This window comes from Chinchilla lanigera, unplaced genomic scaffold (assembly GCF_000276665.1).
Source record: "Chinchilla lanigera isolate Chin_1 unplaced genomic scaffold, ChiLan1.0 scaffold00092, whole genome shotgun sequence".
In the NCBI taxonomy this organism is placed as follows: domain Eukaryota; kingdom Metazoa; phylum Chordata; class Mammalia; order Rodentia; family Chinchillidae; genus Chinchilla; species Chinchilla lanigera.
The window spans coordinates 7,430,033-7,450,113 of NW_004955493.1; the positions used below are offsets into that span (position 1 = coordinate 7,430,033).

Here is a 20,081-nt window from a genome sequence, read left to right on the forward strand (position 1 = left end):
TTACAGTGATCCTCCTGCCTCAGCCTCCCAAGTGCTGGGATTACAGGAGTGCACCACCATGCCCGGTTTCATTTGTTTGTTTATTTTGGGTTTTTTTGTACTGGGAATCGAACTCAGGACCTTGAGCTTGCCATGCAGGCGGTTGTACCATGAGCTATATCCCCAACCCACAAATGTTTCTTGAATGAACAAACAACAGAACCCCACAAATTGGACATACATATCTCTGCTTGACCTCTCTGAAACAGTATCGGTGCTACTTCTGTGTCACTTTCTTACACATTTCGGGATGCCCCACTCTAACACAGACAGTTCTTTTTAAATACAAAGTACTCAAATATTTCTTAGTGCAGTCCAGTGTCCAAAATGAGTCTTTTCCAACCTGTTGTACAAGTAACTTTTTTGTCTATCTTTGTTAAATGTCATTCACTCACTCAATTCAAAAAACTGCTTTTTGGCTGGAGGTCTGTGGCTCAGTAAGAGAGCCCGTGCTTAGCATGTGTGCGGCCCTGGGTTCAATCCCAGCACCGAAAAAAAAAACAAGTCCTCTGTGGTGGAGCACACAGCAGACAATCGCCGAGAGTTGGAGGCCAGCCTGTGCTACGCAGTGAGTTTGAGATCAGCCTAAACTACATTGCGAGACCCCCGTCATGGCCCTGGGATATAGCTCAGCAGCATAAGCACCTGCCTGGCAAGCACAAGGTCCTGAGTTCGATTGCTGCTCTCCTCTCCCCAAAAAAGATTCTTCTGGGCCAGGGATATAGCTCAGCAGTACAAGCACCTGCCTGGCAAGCACAAGGTCCCAAGTTCGATTCACGATACCAAAAAACAAACAAACCAAAAAAAAGACCCCATTTCAAAAGCAAAAACAAAAAAAGCAGAAAACGACCTTTAGGGAGCCTGTTATATGCAGCCTACTGTATGAAGCAGTACAGAGCAGAAGATGAAATCCCACCTGCTGCCTGGTGTGGTGGCACAGGCCTGTAATCCCAGCACTCAGGAGGCTGAGGCAGGAGGATCTTTGTAGAGCAGGCTACAAAGTGAGCTCCAGGGCAGCCTGAACTGCATAGTGAGAACTTGTCTCAAAAAGAAAAAAAAAAAAAAAAAAGGACATCCCGCCCCGCTCTGGTCCTCGGGAAGCTCATGGTCTCCTGGAGTCACAGATGTGCTTTGTCACCTTGCCTGGGATGAGCGGACTGGGAGTCAGCCAGGTCTCCAGGGCAGGCCCCTGCAGGGTGTGGGCGGGCTTTCCCGCAGGGAGAAAGCGGGAAGAGCCTGGAGCCTGCACCTGAAGGCGTCGAGGGCGCGGCCCGCTGCAGTTGGTCCCTACCTGCTGCTCAGTGAGGTCTGCAGGCCAGGCCAGGCCAGGGAGGCGCGCAGGGTGGCTGGCATTCGGGCTCTGCACCCTTGTCCTCTGTGCCAGGTGAGGGTTCAGCCTTCCGTCCACGACCACGACTTGCCGTCGCTGGAGGCCGTGGTCAGGGTGCCCCCGCCTCGCGGCGCGCAGCCCGTCTCGCACAGCTGGAGCGTGCGCATGGTGAGTGCCGCGGGGCCGCCGGACCGGCACGGCCGGGTGGAGGGTGAGGGCGGACAGCTCCGAACCCAGAGACTCGCTGGGGTCCCATCAGAGGGCCAGCAAGGGAGGGAACTAGGGCGCCCGCCTCATCCAGGGAGCAAAGCGGCCCAGGCCAACTGGGAGTCTCTGCCCTCCTGCCTAGGAGCCTCCCGTCGCCTGCCGTCGTGAGGACCTGAGGCCGCCGCCCAATGGCAGCGAGGTGCGGCGTGTGCGCGGAGAAGGGGGGCTGGGGGGGCGCACGGAAGGCGGGCTCTGACCCGCGGCCTCACCCCCGCAGCCTTGTCTCCCCGGAGCCGAGATCCGCTGCCCGCTTGTCTTCAGGCCGGAGATCCTCATCCAAGTGGAGGCGACCGTGGAGCTGATGGGAGACATTGAAGTAGGCTTGCTCACAGCTTGCGGTGGGAAGTGGTTGGGGGGCCTGTGGGTCTGGAGTGAGGGTGGGCTCCCCGCAGATCGCCTCCCCCCATTTTCCTTTTCTATTGTAAAGGAAAATCCTCAAGTTTATACAGTGGCAAATGAAAGAGAACCATGATATGTTTGAAAGTTGCAGGGTGGCCGGGCGTGGTGACGCATGCCTGTAACCCCAGCACTGGGGAGGCTGAGGCAGGAGGATTCTCGCGAGTTCGAGACCAGGCTGGGCTACAAAGTGAGCTCAAGGCCAGCCTGCACTGCATAGTGAGACCCTGTTTCAAAAAGACAAAAAAAAGACAAAAGGAAAAAGAAATTTGCAGGGTAGTTTTTGTGGATCTGTATGGGTAGTCCTTAGGGAAACTTCCCCTCCAGCAGTGAGGCGAGAATGCCACAGCCGCCCCGCGGGAACCTACCCTCTCCCTCCCACTGCTCTGAGGCCCAAGCTCGGTGGCCCTGGGTCACAGCTCTCCTGTCTTGTGCCCCCACCCCCACCGCCGCAGGCCTCCTCCATGCTCGGCCTCTGCAGCTCGCTCTCCATCTCCTTCAACAGCAGCAGGCACTTCCACCTGTACGGCAGCAATGCCTCCCTGGCCCAGGTACGTGCCGCCTCAGGAGTGGGCATCGGAGGGCTTGAGAACCCGGGGCAGAGCCACAGGGGGGAGACCTGCATGGCTCGAGGGTTCTCAGGCCAAGCCAGAGCCAGGTCCCTGGGGGGGAAGGGGGACTCCCACTCTGCGGGGTGGCAGTGACCAGACTGCAGTACCACCGGTCTGAGCTGAGTAGTCTTATGTGTCCACCAAAGAAGAATCTGGACAGGCATGGTGACACATGCCTGTAATCCCAGCACTCGGGAGGCTGAGGCAGGAGGATTGTTGTGAGTTCGAGACCTGCCTGGGCTACAAAGTGAGCCCAAGGCCGGCCTGAACTGCATAGCGAGACTCTGTCTCAAAAAGACAAAAAAGAAGAAGAAACTGAGGGCAGTTGAGCAAAGGGCCACCAGCCGAACAGCAAGCAGAGAGGGTGCCCGGAGCTTAGCACCAAACACAGAGGTGCGGCGCAGAGAGCGCAGGAGGCTGGGACGGGGAGGGCAGGAAGCACAGCTCAGCGGGCAGAGGAGTCTCAAAAGGTGAGCAGCAGCCAGATTCCCGGAGGCTTTGAGTGCCGAGCTGAGACTGGCGCTGTACCCTGGAGCTCACGGGCAGCCATGGAGTCTTGAGGCTCACGGTGGTGGTGTTGACCACGTGGTCACTGACACTGATGATGCGGTGGGGGGCGCTCTGGAGGCAGAGCCGGTGCGGCGATAGGACCCGAGCCTGGGAGCGGAACTTCTAGGGGTGGGAGGCTTTTCCCTGCACCTGCCTGCCTCTCCCCAGATCCTCACGAAGGTCGACGTGGTGTACGAGAAGGAGATGCTGTACCTCTACGTGCTGAGCGGCACCGGGGGTCTGCTGCTGCTGCTCATCATTTTCCTAGTGCTGTACAAGGTGAGAGCTCCTGGGCGGAGCAAGCACTGCCAAGGCGGCCAGGCTGGGGCGGGGCGTTGCCAGAGCCAGGAACTTTAGGGCCAGAAGGGGCCTCAGCCTGCCCCTCCTTTTACAGATAAGGCAGCCGAAACCCGCAGAGTTAGTGAAGTTTTTCCACCATCACTCAACCTAGCACTGGCAGAACCAGAACTAGGGGGGAGGCAGGGGAGAGGACCACATTCCCATGGCACGCCTGTAATCCCAGCACTCTGGAGGCTGAACCAGGAGGATCCTTGTGAGTTCGAGACCAGCCTGGGCTATAAAGTGAGCTCAAGACCAGCCTGAACTGCATAGCGAGACCCTGTCTTAAAAAAAAAAATAAAAAAAAATAAAAAATCCAGGCTGTGTGTGAATTTGTAATCCTCCTGCCTCAGCCTCCCCAAGTGCTGAGATTACTGGTATATACCACCATGCCCAGCTATATTCCTCCAAGTTCTAATTTTGTCGTCCACGTGTATGAGCTGGGGATTTAGCTCAGCGGCACAGTGCCTACCTGGCAAGTGCAAGGTCGTGAGTTTGATTCCCTGTACCGGAAAAAAAAAAAAAAAAAACCACATATATATGTATATATGAGTGTGAGAGGAAGACAGACAGTCATCTTACATTTCTACATGTAAAGAACATGGATAGAGTAATACTAGGTAGACTGCTTGGGAGCTTTGTTTTCACTCAATACTGTATCTTGATGTCCTTCTATGTGACTGCCAGCAGCTCTCCTTCCTGATTTTGCCTGTGGCTACTTTTCTACCATCTGAATACCCTGTCTGTTATTTAACAAGTTCCCTATTGTGCTAGGCGTGGTGGCGCACAACTGTAATGCCAGCACTCGGGAGGCTGAGGCAGGAGGATTGCTGTGAGTTCCAGACCAGCCTGGGCTACAAAGTGGGCTCAAGTCCAGCCTGAGCTGCATAGTGAGACCCTGTCTCAAAAATTAATTAATTAATTAATTAATTAATTAATTTTGAGACACAAGCTCCCCAAGTCACTAAGTTGCCCAGGCCAGTCTCAAACTTGCAATTCTCTTGCCTCAGCCTCCCAGATATTACAGATGTGTGCCACCATGCCTGGCTCGATACATAAAATTCTGATAAGCCTAAAGAGTGAACTATTAAATGTAAAGCTTTTAGCCAGGCATGGTGGCGTATGCCTGTAATCCCAGCACTCAGGAGGCTGAGGCAGGAGGATCATTGTGAGTTTGAGGCCAGCTTGGGCTACAAAGTGAGCTCAAGGCCAGCCTGAACTGCATAGCGAGACCCTGTCTCAAAAAGACCAAAAAATTTTTTTAAAAAGTAAAGCTTTTAAAAAATATTTCCAAGATCTCTTTCTTTCCAAGAACCAAGTGTGGCAGTGCCCTCCCCCACCCTGGGACAGATGCCCAGGGACTGTGGCCTGTGTGACATGGGGTGTCTTCACACGCTGCTGGGCTGCCTGGTCACAGTGCTGCATGTTTGTCTTACTACAGGTTGGCTTCTTCAAAAGGAACCTGAAGGAGAAGATGGAGGCTGACGGAGGCGTCCCCAATGGGATCCCTTTGGCGGCGTCTGAGGAGGCCGCAGATCTGGACTGTCTAGAGCCCCTCCAGGGTAACGAGGCTCAAGATGGAGGCGTCAAAGACTGAGGCCCAGCCTGATGCACAGAGGGTCCGGGAAGGACTTGAGATGCTCAAGGCCTGTCAGCCTCAGTCTGCACTTCAGTGTGTGTCCTTGGGCAAGTCACTGCTGTCCCTCAGCCTCAGTTTCCCTATCTTGAGCACAGAGCACCCTCCTCTTGTGTCCTGTGTAGGCTCATAGTGAGAATCTGCTGAAGCCGGGCATGGTGGCGCACGCTTGTAATCCCAGCACTTGGGAGGCTGAGGCAGGAGGATCGCTGTGAGTTCCAGACCAGCCTGGGCTACAAAGTGAGCTCAAGGCCAGCCTGAACTGCAGAGCGAAAGCCTGTCTCAAAAAGACCAAAAAAAAAAAAGAATCTGCTGAGGGATGGCAGCAAAGCCACAGAGGAGAGGCCTTGGCATCATCAGATGTGTAGCCTCCCACCAGCCTGCCTGGTTTTCACCCTCAGACAAGAACATCCGATCTAAATTTGGAGACACTGGGCCAGGGATACAACTCAGCGGCATAAGCACCTGCCTGGCAAGTGCAAGGTCCTCAGTTTGATTCCTGGTGCCAAAAAAAAAAAAGCTGCGAACTAAACATGGAGACGCCGTAGTGTCAGGACCCAGTGATGCTCCTCTGCGCCGTGATGTCTGGGTCCTCAGACCCCCTGAGCTGCCCTGGAACTCTGTCCTGCTTGGAGTGCAGCCCCGAAGCCTGCTGTGGAGGGCAAGTCCGACCCCTGTCACTGCACTGGGGCTCTGAAAGCCTTGCTCTTCCGCCTGAGACCAGATTTCTTACTAAATCTTCCAAGGCCTGCAGAACCGCAGCTTTCCCTGCCCCTCCTGGAGACGTCCCACCCGCCTCCCAGCTCGGTGGACTCTGGCCTCGCCCGCATCCAGCCTCTCCCTGCCTTGCTGCGGTCACTGCAGCGGCCCCTGTCCTTTCCCCGCCGCTCAGCGTTCACGCCATTGCCCACCCCCCGGTCCAGTTGTCTTCGAGCATCTTCCATACTCGAAGCCTGCACTTGGCCCTTGTCCCCCAGGTTATATTTGTACAGTGTTTAGTGATTTATTTAATTTCTGTTTCTCAAACAGTGAACTCCATAAGGGGAGGGAGTGCATCCCTCTCCCCTCTGCCCTGGGACCCCTGATGGTATCACAGAGCCAGGCAGTAGGTGCTGGACACGGTTTCACTGAGTGGATGACAGGGTCCTTGGGGAGATACAGAGAGTGCGGCCAGGCCCGGGCTGCACAGCCTCTCCCAGCCTCCTTCCCACCCTGCCCACTGAGACCGAGTTCAAGGTGGGAGTAAGTCTGTTCACTTAGAGCCGCAGGACCACGCACAGCGCCTGCACGTACTTACTCAATAAATATAAAATTCAACCCAGTTTTGTGAGTTTTTGTGCTAGTGCAACACTGCAGCCTGGCTCAGTTAAAGGTGCGTTTCCCTTTCAACCCTCTTACTGAAGGGGCCCAAATAGTAGCAAACTCTGCTTTCTTTTTTTTTTCTTTTTCTTTTTTGTCTTTTTGAGACAGGGTGCCACTATGCATTTCAGGCTGGCCTTGAGCTCACTTTGTAGCCCAGGTTGGTCTCAAACTCACAGCGATCCTCCTGCCTCAGCCTCCCAAGTGCTGGGCTTACAGGCATGCGCCACCACTCCCGGCCTTCTTTTTTTCCCCTTTATTTTTTATGGTGACCCCTAGATACTGACCTGCAGCCAACATGGTGGGTTAATTAAAAGTGAAGCAGAGAAGCCAGACATGGTGGTACATGCCTGTAATCCCAGCATTCAGAAGGCTGAGACAGGAGGATTGCTTTGAGTTCAAGGCCAGCCTGGGCTATATAGTAAGACCCTGTCTCAGGAAGACAAGAAAAGAATAGGCATATGGATCCTCCTTACCTTTTATTTAAAGCAAGGATGGAAAGGGCATGGCCCTCAGGCCTCTTTAGAAGGAAAGGGGAGTGCCGGTCACTGCTGCCCTCATGTGGTCATCAGTAGGACCCCCAGGGAGTAATGACAGGCCAGTTCCTGGTCCAGCACTGGGAAGAGAGCCCTGCATCCATATAAGGCAGGAAGTGGTACCCCAGGCTGTGGCCTTTGACAGCCCCTTTCTGGGTACAAGAAGTACATAAGCATTCAAAGCCTGACAGGTGTGACATGTCCTTTAAAGCCTGTGGCCCGCCTGCTATTGTCTTGGTCCAGCCCCAAGGAGCCATGGAGCTGGCTCACAAGCAAGACACCATGAAAGAAGTGCGACCATTTCCCCATCTCTGGGGTGTCACATAACTAATAACAACACATGAAATGATCTTATTTAGGTGTAATGAAACACAAGTCAGGGGCTGGGGATATACCTCAGCGGCACAAGCACCTGCCTGGCAAGCGCAAGGTCCTGAGTTTGATTCCCAGGACCGAAAAAAAGAAAGAAAGAAACATAAGTCAGGTTCTCTTCCTTCAGTTATTTTTGAATGCTTTGTGTCAGATCCTGTTTGGGGCTCTGAAGACAAAATGATGAAAAAGATACGTTCCTGATCTGAGGAACCTTTTGTTCCAGTGGGAAAATAGTACACAAGTTTGTGTGTTTGTGTACTTTTTCACACTGGGATTGAACCTGGGGCCTCACATTTGCTAGGACATTTGCTCTACCACTGAGGTATATCCCCAACCCTTCTTAAGTTTTTAAAAGTTTTGAAACAGCCTCAATAAGTTGCCCAGGCTGGCCTCAAACTTGTAATCCTCCTGCCTCAGCCCCGCAAGTAGCTGGGATTACGAGTGTGTGGCAGCACACCATCCATTTTCCTTACCTGTGAAATAGAACGAGTAAACCATCAGATGGCACTACCACCCCCCTTAATAGACATTACCTCAAAATATGCCCTAGCTGGGCATGGTGGCACATGCTTGTAATCCCAGCACTCAGTAGACCGAGGCAGGAAGATCACTGTGATTTTGAGGTCAGCCTGGGCTACATAGTGAGTTCGAGGCCAGCTTGAGCTACGTAGTGAGACCCTGTTCCAAAAAATACATTAAAAAGTGCCCAGGGGCTGGGGATTTAGCTCAGCGGCAAAAGCGCCTGCCTGGCAAGCGCAAGGTCGTGAGTTCGGTTCCCGGTACCGGAGAAAAACCAAAAAAAAAAAAAAAAAGTGCCCAGTGACAAGTGATTCTCTAAGACAGGCTATATATGCTATATGCCACATACCCTCGGACCCACTGATGGCAGTAACTCCCCATCCATTCTTGAGGGGCCAAGTGTTAGGAGGCTGGGGCTTAGATAGGATAATGGTGGGGCAGGGACATGGTGTTCCCACTAATCCATACAGGGATCCTAAAAAGGAAGCAGAGCTGTGACAAATCAGGCCTAGAATGGGGGTCATAGGGCTGGAAGCATGGCGTGGCCCTCATGTATGGTCCGACCATACCTGCTGCAGCTGGGCATGCAGCTCAGTGGTACCGCGCTTGCCCAGCATGCACAAGGCCCTGAGCTCTGTCCTCAGCGCCACATAAGAAACCTGCCCCTTGGAGCTGGGGATCTAGCTCAGTGGCACAGTGCTTGCCTGGCAAGTGCAAGGTTGTGAGTTTGATTCCCGGTTCCAGGGGAAAAAAAAAAAAAAAAAAGAAACCTGCCCCTTGCCATGGGTGAGCTTGGGGCTGCAGATACCCGCTCTGGTCTCAGAACATGGAGAAGGGATATGCACAAGGAGGTAGCTGGCGGTTCCAGTTTGGGATGCTAAGAGCAAAGGAGAGATCAGAATGAAGGTCTTTTCTAGCCCAAGGGGAGCTCCTCTATGATTAGGAAGTAAGAGTTCCACAAAGCGCTCCTCACAACCTCCTATGCTGGACCCCCGAGTCTGTGCAGCGTGACAAACATGGGGTGAACTCAGACAGATGGGTAAACTGTGTCACCTGAAGATCAGGTGACAAGACTCAATACACACATACATAAATACATAGGGCACTTCCCAGCTGGGAATGGTGGCACACACCTGTAATCCCAGCAGTTGGGAGGCTGAGGCAGGAGGATCACCATGAGTTTGAGGCCAGCCTGCACTACATAGTGAGACCTTGTTAATGATTTCTTTTTCTTTTTTTGGTACCAGGAATCGAACTCAGGACCTTGCACTTGCCAGGCAGGTACTTGTGCCACTGAGCTATATCCCTGGCCCCATAGTGAGACCTTGCCTTTAAAAAAAAAAAATGGCACTGGGTTCAATCCCTGGAGGGACTTCCTAGTCAGGCCCTGAGACTTTACTCGCCACTCAGGGTTAGGATGGGCATGTCCCACTGCCAAGGACACTGTCCACACACACATTTTAAGGACCAGTATCTTTTACCACATAAAGGTTTTTATTGAACTCAAATTCAAGGGCTCCAAAGCCTGAGGAAGACAAGGCAGGCTGGGGTTTGCACTCAGAGGTGCAGACCCTGCCCCAGGGCTCCACCTCCCATTCATTCTACCTACCCCTTCCCCCCTTCTTGACTCAACGAGGGTCTCAGCACCTACCGATCTAAGCTACCCCCTCTAACTGGCCCTCCCTCTCCCACCCCCCTCCCCACCTAGCACTTCGCCAAGCCAGGCGCCCGAGGAGCGTGCTGCTGCCGGCCAGCGCCCTGCCTACCTCTCTCTGGACCTCTCCCAGGGCCTCCTGCTGCCCAGCTGGCCGCCCTCCAGCCCCTCTCCATAGCCCGTTTCCCAAAAGTCTCCAGGGCATGTGACTGCCCGCACTCCGGCCCCTCTTCCAGAACGCTCAACTCCTCCATTCCCCGTCAGCTCCTCACTAGCCTCTCTAAAGGTTTCTCTAGCTCCCTGTCCCCTTCTCCCCTGACCACCGCCTGCCCGCCCCTGCCGGGCCGGGTCAGCGGCGGCCGGCGGCGTGGGTCCGCTGGTGGCGGATGAGGTCGGAGCTCTGGGAGAAGGCCTTCCCGCAGTCATCGCACTTGTAGGGCCGCTCCCCGCTGTGGACGCGGTGGTGCTGCAGCAGCGTGGAGGAGCGGCAGAAGCCCTTGCCGCACACGGCGCACCTGTAGGGCCGCTCGCCCGTGTGCGAGCGCTGGTGCTGAATCAGCGTGGAGGAGCGGTTGAAGGTCTTGCCGCAGTCGGGGCAGCTGTAGGTGCGGCCCGGCAGGTGGGTGCGGGCGTGGATGGCCAGCACGGAGCTCTGGCCGAAGCGCTTGCCGCACTCCGGGCACTTGAAGGGCTTCTCCCGGGCGTGGCTGCGGGCGTGGGGGATGAGTGCCGACCGCTGGGAGAAGCTCTTGCCGCAGATGCCACAGCTGAAGGGCCTCTGCCCGGTGTGCACCCTCTGGTGGCTGCGCAGGGACGAGTTCTGGCTGTAGCACTTGCCGCACTCGGGGCAGCTGTAGGGCCGCTCGTGGCTGTGGGTGCGCTGGTGCCGCAGGAGGTAGGAGCTGTCGCCGAAGGCCTTGCCACAGTGCGGGCACTTGTAGGGCTTCTGGCCAGAGTGGGTGCGCTGGTGGCGAAGCAGGTAGGAGCTGTCGGCGAAGGCCTTGCCACATCGGGGACACTTGTAGGGCCGCTCGCCAGTGTGGGTACGCTGGTGTTTGATGAGGTCAGAGCTCTGGGAGAAGGCCTTGCTGCAGACCTCACATTTATAGGGTTTCTCACCCGTGTGGATGCGCTGGTGCTGGATCAGGGTGGAGCCCCGCCCGAAGCTCTTCCCGCAGATGCCGCAGATGTTAGGCCGGGGGCCCTGCCCACCCCTGGCCCGGCCACCCCGTCGGCCTGGACCCCGAAGGGTCCCTGTCAGACTCAGGGGATTCTGGAGCATCTCAAACTGGGGTGACGACAACAAGGCCCCTGTAGGCATCTCAAAAGGTGGCCCTAGGGGCAGGGCCCCTGTGGGCTGCTCCCCAAACCCCTGAGTGAAGGAGTCCAGGGGGTGAACTCCTAGAGGGATGCTCAAGGGACTCTTTTCCTCGGGGTTCAGAAGCAACTCTGCACCTTCTTGGAATTTGGAACTTTGAGCTTCAAATTCGGGGCTGTGAGTTTTGAACTCAGGATTCTGAGGTTCAATTCCAGAGTTTTGGGGTTCATACCCATGGTTCTGGGATTCATACCTGGAGCTCTGAGACTCAAATTCAGGGCTCCGGGATACATACCCGGGGCTCTTGGGTTCATACCCAGGGCTCTTGGGGTCATAGCCAGGGCTTTGGGGTTCATACCTAGGGCTCTGGGGTTCAAAGTCAGGGCTCTGAGGATCTGACTCGGGGCTTCTGGGTGCAAACTCAGGGCTTGGGGGCACAAATCCAGGGCTTCGGGACTCAAACCCTGGGCTTTCAGGCTCAAACCTGGGGCTTTGGGATTCAAATTCTGGGCTTTGTGGTTCAAACCCAGGGCTTTCGGGGTCAAGCCCAAAAGGTATCTCTTCAACTTCATAGTCCCCATTGGCTTCTTGCTGAGAAATTTCCTCTTCCTCATTCTCACTCGTATTGCCTGCAGGATCAGAGAATTACAGAAAATCCAGATTGTGTGGGGGCCTGGAAGGTCGTTTGGTCCATTAGTTGCCACAAACCTCTCCCCACTCCCCAAGTGGGTTGCTGGCCCTTAAGCAGGTGCTGAAATTCTCTACCCTTCTCGGCCGACCCAGGAGACCCCGTGCCCACCCCACCCCCAAGTCCCAAGTGTCCACAGCCCCCTTCCCCTCTTGCAGAGCACAGCCCCTTCTCCCGCTCCCAGGCTTACTCGGAGGGGGAGCAATCCCTCCCTCACCTTTGAGGGACTCTTCGGGGCTCCCTATTTCATCAGGACTTTGCACATCCCGGGGCTCGAGGCCCCACGGCGACGCTTCCCGCTCCATCCCCTCCAGCTCCCAACGCAGCGGCGGTGGCGATGGCGGACGATCCTGCGACCCGACCTGAATGCCCTGAGCCCTGGGCCCTCGCCACTCGCCCGCGCAGCGCCGCCCAGGGGATCCGGCTGCCCAGCCCCGGGCCCCGAGGCCGGACGTCTTGACCCTGGGCCTCTCCGGCCCGCCGGGCCCCTCCCCTCCCCGCGGCCCCGCCCCCTCCCAAGGTCTCGACTTGTCCTACGGCCCCCACGGACCCCACGCGTCGCAACCTCGGAGATGAGGGGTCCACGACTCGTCCCGCAACCCCCGGCCACCGCTCCCCGCCCGAGACCCCGCCGTCCGGCCCCAGCCCCCCGACTAGGCTGCGGCTCCCGACCCCCTCCCCCCAGCACAGGAAGTGTCCGTCCGCGGCCAGTTCCCCCCGCTGGCTAGCGCCGCGGCCTCTCTAGGAGCAGATGGAGGTGGAAACTCGTTGGCATTAACCCTGGGCTGGATGGCCCCGGCGTTGGAGGGAGGGGAGACCCGGCGCCCTGGAGCCGGCGGGAGGGTCTAGGGCAGTCTGTGTGCCCACGTCCTGGGTCTCCCTCTGTCCAGGGACCTGGCTGTAGATCTCCAGGGCCCCGTGTCTGTCAGTGCCTGTGGAAAGGGCGAGGCGACAATCGACACCAAGGTCAGCAAGAAGGAGCGACGCTTCCCTTCCCGGCGCCAGCGGGGGAGGTGTCTAGCTCCCCTTCCTTCTAGGTCAGCCCCGGTCACGCCTCGGGGACCTAGATGGACTCCCTTTTGGCCTCAGAGAGGCTCTCCAGCCGAGGACCCCTTCGTTGACCTCCAGTTCCCAGCACGGGCGCGCTCGTCCGCATTCCCCCGGCCCCCGCCCCGCTCCGCTCCTCCTAACTACACCTCCCCCCAACCGTAGGGTTAGGACTGTTGCCAAGGAGACAGCCCCGCCTCTGGTTTCCAGAGGCACCGCCCATCTCTCCCAGTGAGCTCAGCGATTGGCCAATGGGCCGGTGCGCTCTCCACCCCTGCTCCGACTCCTCCCACCGCTCAGCGCTAAGGATAGCCAGGGAGCGCGAGGCACCTCGCTGATTGGCCGAAGGCGCTCAGGCCCCCAGAAGTGCCCGCCCGAGTGAGTGAGAGGGAGATGTCAGGCGTCTTCTCGGCTCCGCCTGCGCTTTTAAAACTTTTCCCACTCCTCACGTGCCCACCATTATGTTTAATATTCCTGAAGAATAAAAGTCAAGATATTTGAAGATAGACAACATTCCTTTTCTTTTCACCCCTTTACTCCTTCCGCCGCACTTTCCTTCTTCCCACAGGGGCTGTGCAGAGATCCTCCCTCAGAGAGGAAGCCCCTTGTTTTCCTGGGGCTTTTTGTTTGTTTGTTTGTTTGTTTGTCTTTTTTTGAGACAGGGTCTCACTCTGCAGTTCAGGCTGCCTTTGAGCTCACTTTGTAGCCCGGGCTGGCCTCGAACTCGCAACGATCCCCTGTCTCAGCTTCCCGAGTGCTGGGATTACGGGCGTGCGCCACCACGCCACGTGCCTCTTGTTTTCTATTAGCAGGCCTTTCCCTTCCACTTTCGCCAAAGTCTGAGCCTTTTTCAACCCCTAGTAGCCTTAGTCCCAGACCCCTTGATTTCCTCACAGGGAAACAAGGTTGCTTGCAGGTGAGGATGACACAGAAGAGTTCAAGGCGGGCAGGGTCAGACGAAAGGTGGACCATTTGGCCTTTGGGCATCTAAAGTCCTCTCTGACTTGAATGGAGGCTCATGGAGGAAGAGGACCTGAGAACACAGCCCTGACTGGATCTTTGAACGCAGGAGAAAATGACCCTGGAAAGACAACTTAATATCGTCCAAGCGCCGGGCTTGGTGGCGCACGCCTGTAATCCCAGCACTCAGGAGGCTGAGGCAGGAGGATCATTGCGAGTTCTAGACCAGCCTGGGCTACAAAGTGAGCTCAAGGCCAGCCTGAACTGCACAGCAAGACCCTGTCTCAAAAACAAAAATAAACAAACAAAACCAAAAGAAAATATCGTCCAGCCAGGTGTGATGATGCATGCCTGTAATCCCAGCACTCGGGAGGCTGAGGTAGGAGGATCGTTGCGAGTTTGAGACCAGCCTGGGCTACAAAGTGAGCTAAAGACCAGCTTGAACTACATAGCGAGACCCTGTCTCAAAAAGAGAAGAAAAAAAAAAGATTACCCAACCTTGTCTTTTTTCTACCCTTAGTGGTAAAACAAGTTTGATAGCATTTTTGATAGTGAGCCACTATCAAGTGTGAATGATGCAGCAACCAGGGGTTGTATGTTTTCATGTTCCCTAACCAGACATATGAAGGGAAGAAATGTTCACAGGGAAAGATGGCATCTTTCTTTCTCCTAGAAAAAGGAGCAGGGAGAGAACAATAATTCGAAGAATGTCAAGTGGTAAAAGGCTGGCAAAAAATGATCACAATAGAGGTTTCCAAAAATGGAATCACAGCTGGTTGTGGTGATGCATGCCTGTAATCCCAGCACTTGGGAGGCTGAGGCAGGAGGATCACCATGAATTTAAGGTCAGCCTCGTCTACATAGTGAGTTCAAGGCCATCCTGAGCTTCCTAGCAGTATCCTGTCTTAAAAAAACTAAACCAAACAAAATTGGAATCACGGAGATCTTTGCACAAATGAAGTAGGGGCCCCTTTCTGCCCTCCAGAAGGACAGCATCCAGATCTGTACCTCTCTCCTGGAGCAGTATCTGTCCTCCAACCTGTGCTGAGATTGGCTGTGGTGGCCAATCCCTAGAGAGTCCGCAGAGGACCCCAGAGAACACTCTACACAGCACACTGATTATTGGAAAAGCTGGCCATGGAGTACCTTCTGGTCATCCCCAAACTCATACACAGTAAACTTGCCTGGCCAACAAGAGAAAATTCACCCAGGAGAAGAGCCATACCCCACAGCATGTGCGGTGGGTCCTTCAGCCAAGCTCTGACGTGGGCCACAGCTTATGCTCTTCTCAGCATCAGACACAGTCCCAAGCATGACAAGGTGAGCCAGGACTTCAGCTCCTCGGTGCCAGCATTTTCACATGGAAATTCAGCCTCCTGTGCCTAGAGGGATAGTGGCTGACTTTCAGCCAGCACCCCCACCCCCAGCTCTGTAACCAACCTAACAGGAAAAACCTGGGAGTCTTCTGGCTGTATCCTACTGCTGTATCCATGGGAGGAGAAGCCCTGTGCAGGTCCTGAAGTGAGGGTCCCCTTTGTCCCCATCATCAACCCTGGGTGTGCAAGAGCCTGGGGGCAGAGTCATTAGGGGCTGAGGCCTATGTAGAGTTCAGTCAACTTGGATAATGGGCCAGGGCCCTACTAGGGGGTTCTCAGTATGTTTTGGGTTTTTTTTGTTGTTTTTTTTTTTTTTGTCTCTTTGAGACAGGGTCTCACTATGTAGTTCAGGCTGGCCTCGAGCTCACTTTGCAGCCCAGGCTGGCCTCAAACTCACAATGATCCTCCCGCCTCGGCCTCCCAAGTGCTAGGATTACAGGTGTGCACCACCACGCCCAGCAAGTAAGGGACCTTTGATGAATTGCTCCTTCCTATGTGCAAGGGACAAGTGTGATGGTGGAACAGATGCCCCAGTAATCAGCATGATTTGGGGTATTGAGGAAAAGTGATCACCCAAGGCACAGGGCCCTTCGGGAAGAAAAAAATAAATGGAGGTCTTTGTTCATGGGTAGGTCTTCCCCTGGCCTGACATATTTGGGACAGGCCATGGACAAATCACTACTCTTGCAAAACAAAAATCATCTAGAAAAGGACATTTTGTTCAGAGCAGGGGTTCTCTCAAACATTGCCCTGGAAATGCTGATTCAACAGGCCCTAGACTGTAGAGTCCAGGAGACAAGCTATAACTTTTTTTTTTTTTTTTTGAGACAGGGTCTCACTATGCAGTTCAAACTGGCCTTGAGCTCACTTTGTAGCCTAGACTGGTCTCGAACTCGCAACGATCCTCCTGCCTCAGCCTCCCAGAGTGCTGGGATTACAGGCGTGCACCACCACACCCACCTAAAGCTGTAATTTTTTAAAAATCTCATGTAATAAAATACAGCTTGGTGGAGTAAGATACAGTAGGGAGGCCTTACTTTGTTTTTTTTTATATTTTTTTTATACTAAGAATCGAACTCAGGACCTTGCACTTGCCAGGCAGGTGCTTATGCCACTGAGCTATAGCCCAGGTCCCTGGAAGGCCTTACTCTGAAAATATAATTGGAGACTGAGGCAAGAGGAACACAAATTCAAACCCAGAGTGGGGCATAGTAGCGCATGCCGGTAATCCCAGCACTTGGGAGGCTGAAGCAGGAGGATCATTGTGAGTTCGAGACCAGCCTGGGCTACATAGTGAGTTCAAGGCCAGCCTGAACTACACAGCGAGACCTTGTCTCAAAAAGAGAAAAATGTTTAAGCCCAGTCTAGGCAATTTAGCAACTTAGATTTTGTCTCTGAAAGGAAAAGGACTGGGGAGCTACCTCAGTCTGAAGGCCCAGTATGGCAAAAAATGAAAAGAACGTTAGTTTTTTGTATCTGTTCTTCCACTGATTCAACCAATCATAATAAAAAAAATTTAAAAACTGCATCTGTACTGAAGATGTACTGACTTCTTTTAACAATATCCCCCAAACAATACAGTATGACAGCTATTTACATAGCATTTGCATTATATTGTTTTTGTTTTTGTTTTTTTGTCTTTTTGAGACAGGGTCTCGCTATGCAATTTAGGCTGAACTTGAGCTCACTTTGTAGCCCAGGCTGGCCTCTAACTCACAACAATCCTCCTGCCTCAGCCTCCCGAGTGCTGGGATTACAAATGTGTGCCACCACACTTGGCCTAACAGCTACTTTTAAGTGGTCTGTCAAACTAGGGATGGGCAGTGTGTTCACAGCCTTTATTTCTCACCCTGGCTGCCTATTCAAATGGGACTTTTTTCCTTTTCTTTCCTTTTCTTTTTTTAAACAGGGTTTCTCTATGTAGTTCAGGTTGGCCTTCAGCTCAATGTGTAGCCCAGGCTAGCCTCGAACTCTAAGCAATCCTCCTGCCTCAGCCTTCTGAGTGCCAGGATTACAGGCATGTGCCACCATGCCTAGCTAGCTGGAGTTATTTTCTGAATTTAAGATAAGCATTTCTCCCAGTGTACCAATGAAATATAGGGCAAAACTCTTCCTGGCTTCAACTATTGTACTTCCGGGGCTAAGCTTCCAAGACGTGTGGCAGCAGAAAAGGGAGTCCTACTTTTGATGAAGTATTCATGCCAGGAAAAGAGCAGCTGAGAATGAAGTAGAGCTGAAGTTTGAGAGTTTCATCACCCTAAAGGATTAAATGATGGGAAGCTGAGTGGTGACAGCAGGAAGGAATTGAGCCTGGTTTCTGAGCCCTGAGCAAGCCTACCAAACTTCAAAGCACTCAGAGATGTTCAAGTAGCAATTATGGCACCTTTAATTGGCAAGCTGGGGGCAGGGGCGGGATCTGGTTTCGAGTGTGAGCTGAGAACTGGTGATGTGAGCTAGGCTATCCCCAGGCAGTGCTGCGGGGCTGCGGCTGTGTGCTAAGGACAAGTTGGTCCAAAGGTAGCTGCCAAGGCGCCTCGTTCGCCCAGTAACACCCTTGTGATAAGGCAGTGGTAAGCTAATCCTTCCTAGAAATATTTAGACTCAGGGAGGTCCTGGTGGGGGTCGGCTTTGAAGATTAGTTGGAGTTAAATTTGCTACTTCACCTGAACAGTGTCAGACTCACATCTGGTTTCTTGTGGGTTTCTGTTTGTTTTGTTTTGTTTTGGTGGTATGATCATACTGGCTATTGAACCCAGGGCCTTTGCACTGAGCTACATCCCCAATGCTTATTTTTAATTTTAAAACATCATCTTGAGCTGGGCATGGTGGCACATGCCTGTAATTCCAGCACTCAGGAGGCTGAGGCAGGATTGCTGGCGTTTGAGGCAGGCCTGGACGGACATAGTGAGTCAAGGCCAGCCTGAGCTACATAGGGAGACTTTCTCAAAACAAAAAAAAGAGCCAGGGATATAGCTCTACTGCACAGCACCTGCCTGGCAAGAGCAAGGTCCTGAGTTCAATTCCTGTTTCAAAAAAAAAAAAAAAAAATCCAGCATCATGTCAAGTCACTAACTGTCCAGTCCAGGTTCAAACTTGTGATCCTTCTGCCTCAGCCTCCAAGAGTGCTGGGATTACAGGTGTGCACCAGCATGTCTGGCTTATTCCTCTTTGTAACAGGCCAGACACAGGGCTGACACGGGGTACAGGCAAATGCATACAGGCCAGCAGAGAGCATAAGCCCTTCACCACTCCTGGACAGGCTGTCCCAGCCTCAGCAGAACAGGGTCACCCACAGCTGACTGCTTCACCCACCCGCGCAAGGCTGGACCCTGACCACAAAGGAATTGGTGGGAAATGGATAACAGAGTCACGAGGTAACAGGGGAAAGATTCTGTGCAGAATTTGGGAGCACAGATCATAAAGTCCCCTCTGGCTGAAATCTCACCTTAAAAATTCCTGGCCTTGTAGGCCGGAATATAGTTCAGCGGCACAGCGCCTGCCTGGCAAGCGTGAGGTCATGAGTTCAAATTCCCAGTACAAAACCAAAACAAAACAAAAAAAGTTCCTGGCCTAGCCCCATTTGTTCACAATGGTGAGCACCAAAAGAAAGTGAAGACCCAATACTGGCTTTTGTTTGCCCTGCAACTCTCATATCAAGCTGGGGTTTTCCCTTGCCTGGGTCTTTCCTTGGCTGTCCTGTCAGAACTATGTGGACGTAGGGTATGGCCACCCATCCAGTCTGGGCCTGGGCGCTATCACAGGTCACAGAGCCCTGGCTAAGAGGCTGGCGAGGGTCTTAGGAGGGATGTGGGAACAGCAGTAGCAGTGGCAGGAGCCTGCAGTCCCAGGTCCTCTGGAGGTTGGGGCAGAAGGACGGCTTCAGCCAGAAGTTTGGGGCCAGTCTGGGCAACAAGGTGAGAACCCACTTCGTTAAAAAAAAAAAAAAAAAAAAGCCAGGCATGATGATGGTACACACCTGTAATTCCAGCACTTGGGAGGCTGAGGCAGGATTGCTGGAAGGTCGGCCTTGGCTACACAGTGAGTTCAAGGCCTGCCTGAACTATACAGCAAGACCCTGTCTCAAACACCTCCACACAAGAGTCGGGCACAACGGTGCCCATCTGTAACCCCAGCTCCACAGGAGACTAAAGCAGTAGGACTGCAAGTTCAAGGCTAGCCCAGGCAATTTAATGAGTTCTTGAAACCCTGTTTCAAAATACAGAAAGTCCCTGAGTTATGAATGAGTTCTGTTCTGGGAGAACTGTTTGTAAGTCAGATGCATTTGTAAGCTGACAAAGTGAATCTTCTACAGCAGACCTGTGAAAGTTTACAACTCAAATGTTCATAGGTCAGAGATTTACTGTAAATTTTACAATTTATCTTAGCCAAAAGGCCAAGATACAATTCAAAATAAAATCTTTTTTTGGTTTTCTTGAGACATGGTCTCGCTATGCAGTTTAGGCTGGACTTGAGCTCACTCTGTAGCCCAGGCTGGTCTCGAACTTGCAACAATCCTCCTGCCTCAGCCTCCCAAGTGCTGGGGTTACAGGCGTGCCACTATGCCCAGCATCAAAATAAAATCTTAAAAAGGGCTGGTGATGTAGCTCAGTGTAAAGGCCCTAGATTCAATCCTCAGTTCCACAAAAACACTAAACAGTGCTAGGGATGGAGCCCAGCAGTAGAGCAGTTGCCTAGCCTGTGCTTCAAAGCCCTGGTTCAATCCTCAATAACACAAAATAAAAAGCAACAGTACACTGAGAACCCTGCAGTCTCGCTGTGTCACTTTGGGCAGGTTGCTTAGCATCCCCTGGTCTGTGTTCTCAAGCAAAAGCGTTCTCTTAGCAAAAGCTAAGCTCTCTCTAGTCAAAAACCATGAGGACACCCAACAGCTGGGTCCAGGGTGGCCAGAAGACCTGCGGGCATTGGGGGTGGGGCTCCCAAGGCCTCCTCCTTCAAAATCGGGAGAAGCCCATCGGCTGAGGGTGCCATGGCTCAGCACACATGCCATGGGGTTGGCATGAAGATCTGGCCCTTGGGGTCTCTCTCCAGGCAAGCTGCTCTCCTCCCAGGCAGTTATGAGAGCAA

The 20,081-nt window shown here is 53.5% G+C and overlaps 2 protein-coding genes across 3 annotated transcripts in view; one reads left to right on the forward strand and one right to left on the reverse strand.

The window, feature by feature from the left end:
* Positions 1-5,388, forward strand: part of Itgal (integrin, alpha L (antigen CD11A (p180), lymphocyte function-associated antigen 1; alpha polypeptide)) — a gene marked incomplete in the record, with an annotated part of 37,608 nt that extends 32,220 nt beyond the window's left edge. The window contains 6 exon segments of the mRNA XM_013504854.1: positions 1,424-1,537; positions 1,719-1,775; positions 1,854-1,952; positions 2,488-2,583; positions 3,361-3,471; positions 4,973-5,388. Of these exon segments, the coding sequence (XP_013360308.1) occupies positions 1,424-1,537; positions 1,719-1,775; positions 1,854-1,952; positions 2,488-2,583; positions 3,361-3,471; positions 4,973-5,128 (633 nt within the window).
* A 4,038-nt stretch (positions 5,389-9,426) lies between these two features.
* On the reverse strand, positions 9,427-12,811 carry Znf768 (zinc finger protein 768). Of its 2 annotated transcripts, none has more exons than XM_013504855.1 (2): positions 11,804-12,811; positions 9,427-11,554 (listed from the first exon to the last, which is right to left on the reverse strand). In XM_013504855.1, the coding sequence occupies exons 1-2, from the start codon at positions 11,916-11,918 to the stop codon at positions 9,957-9,959; spliced, it is 1,713 nt and encodes a 570-aa protein (XP_013360309.1). In that variant the 5' UTR covers positions 11,919-12,811; the 3' UTR covers positions 9,427-9,956. The 2 variants fall into 2 exon arrangements, with proteins under 2 accessions (XP_013360309.1, XP_005405316.1); XM_005405259.2 differs by having other exon boundaries at positions 11,831-12,810.
* Positions 12,812-20,081: the final 7,270 nt, after the last annotated feature.

Excerpts from the sequence above, each read along its gene's own strand:
- Znf768 (XM_013504855.1), bottom strand. The coding sequence starts at position 11,918 with ATGGAGCGGGAAGCGTCGCCGTGGGGCCTCGAGCCCCGGGATGTGCAA. Across the intron at positions 11,555-11,803 it reads AGGGATTGCTCCCCCTCCGA|GCAATACGAGTGAGAATGAG; the intron begins GTAAGCCTGGGA and ends CTGATCCTGCAG.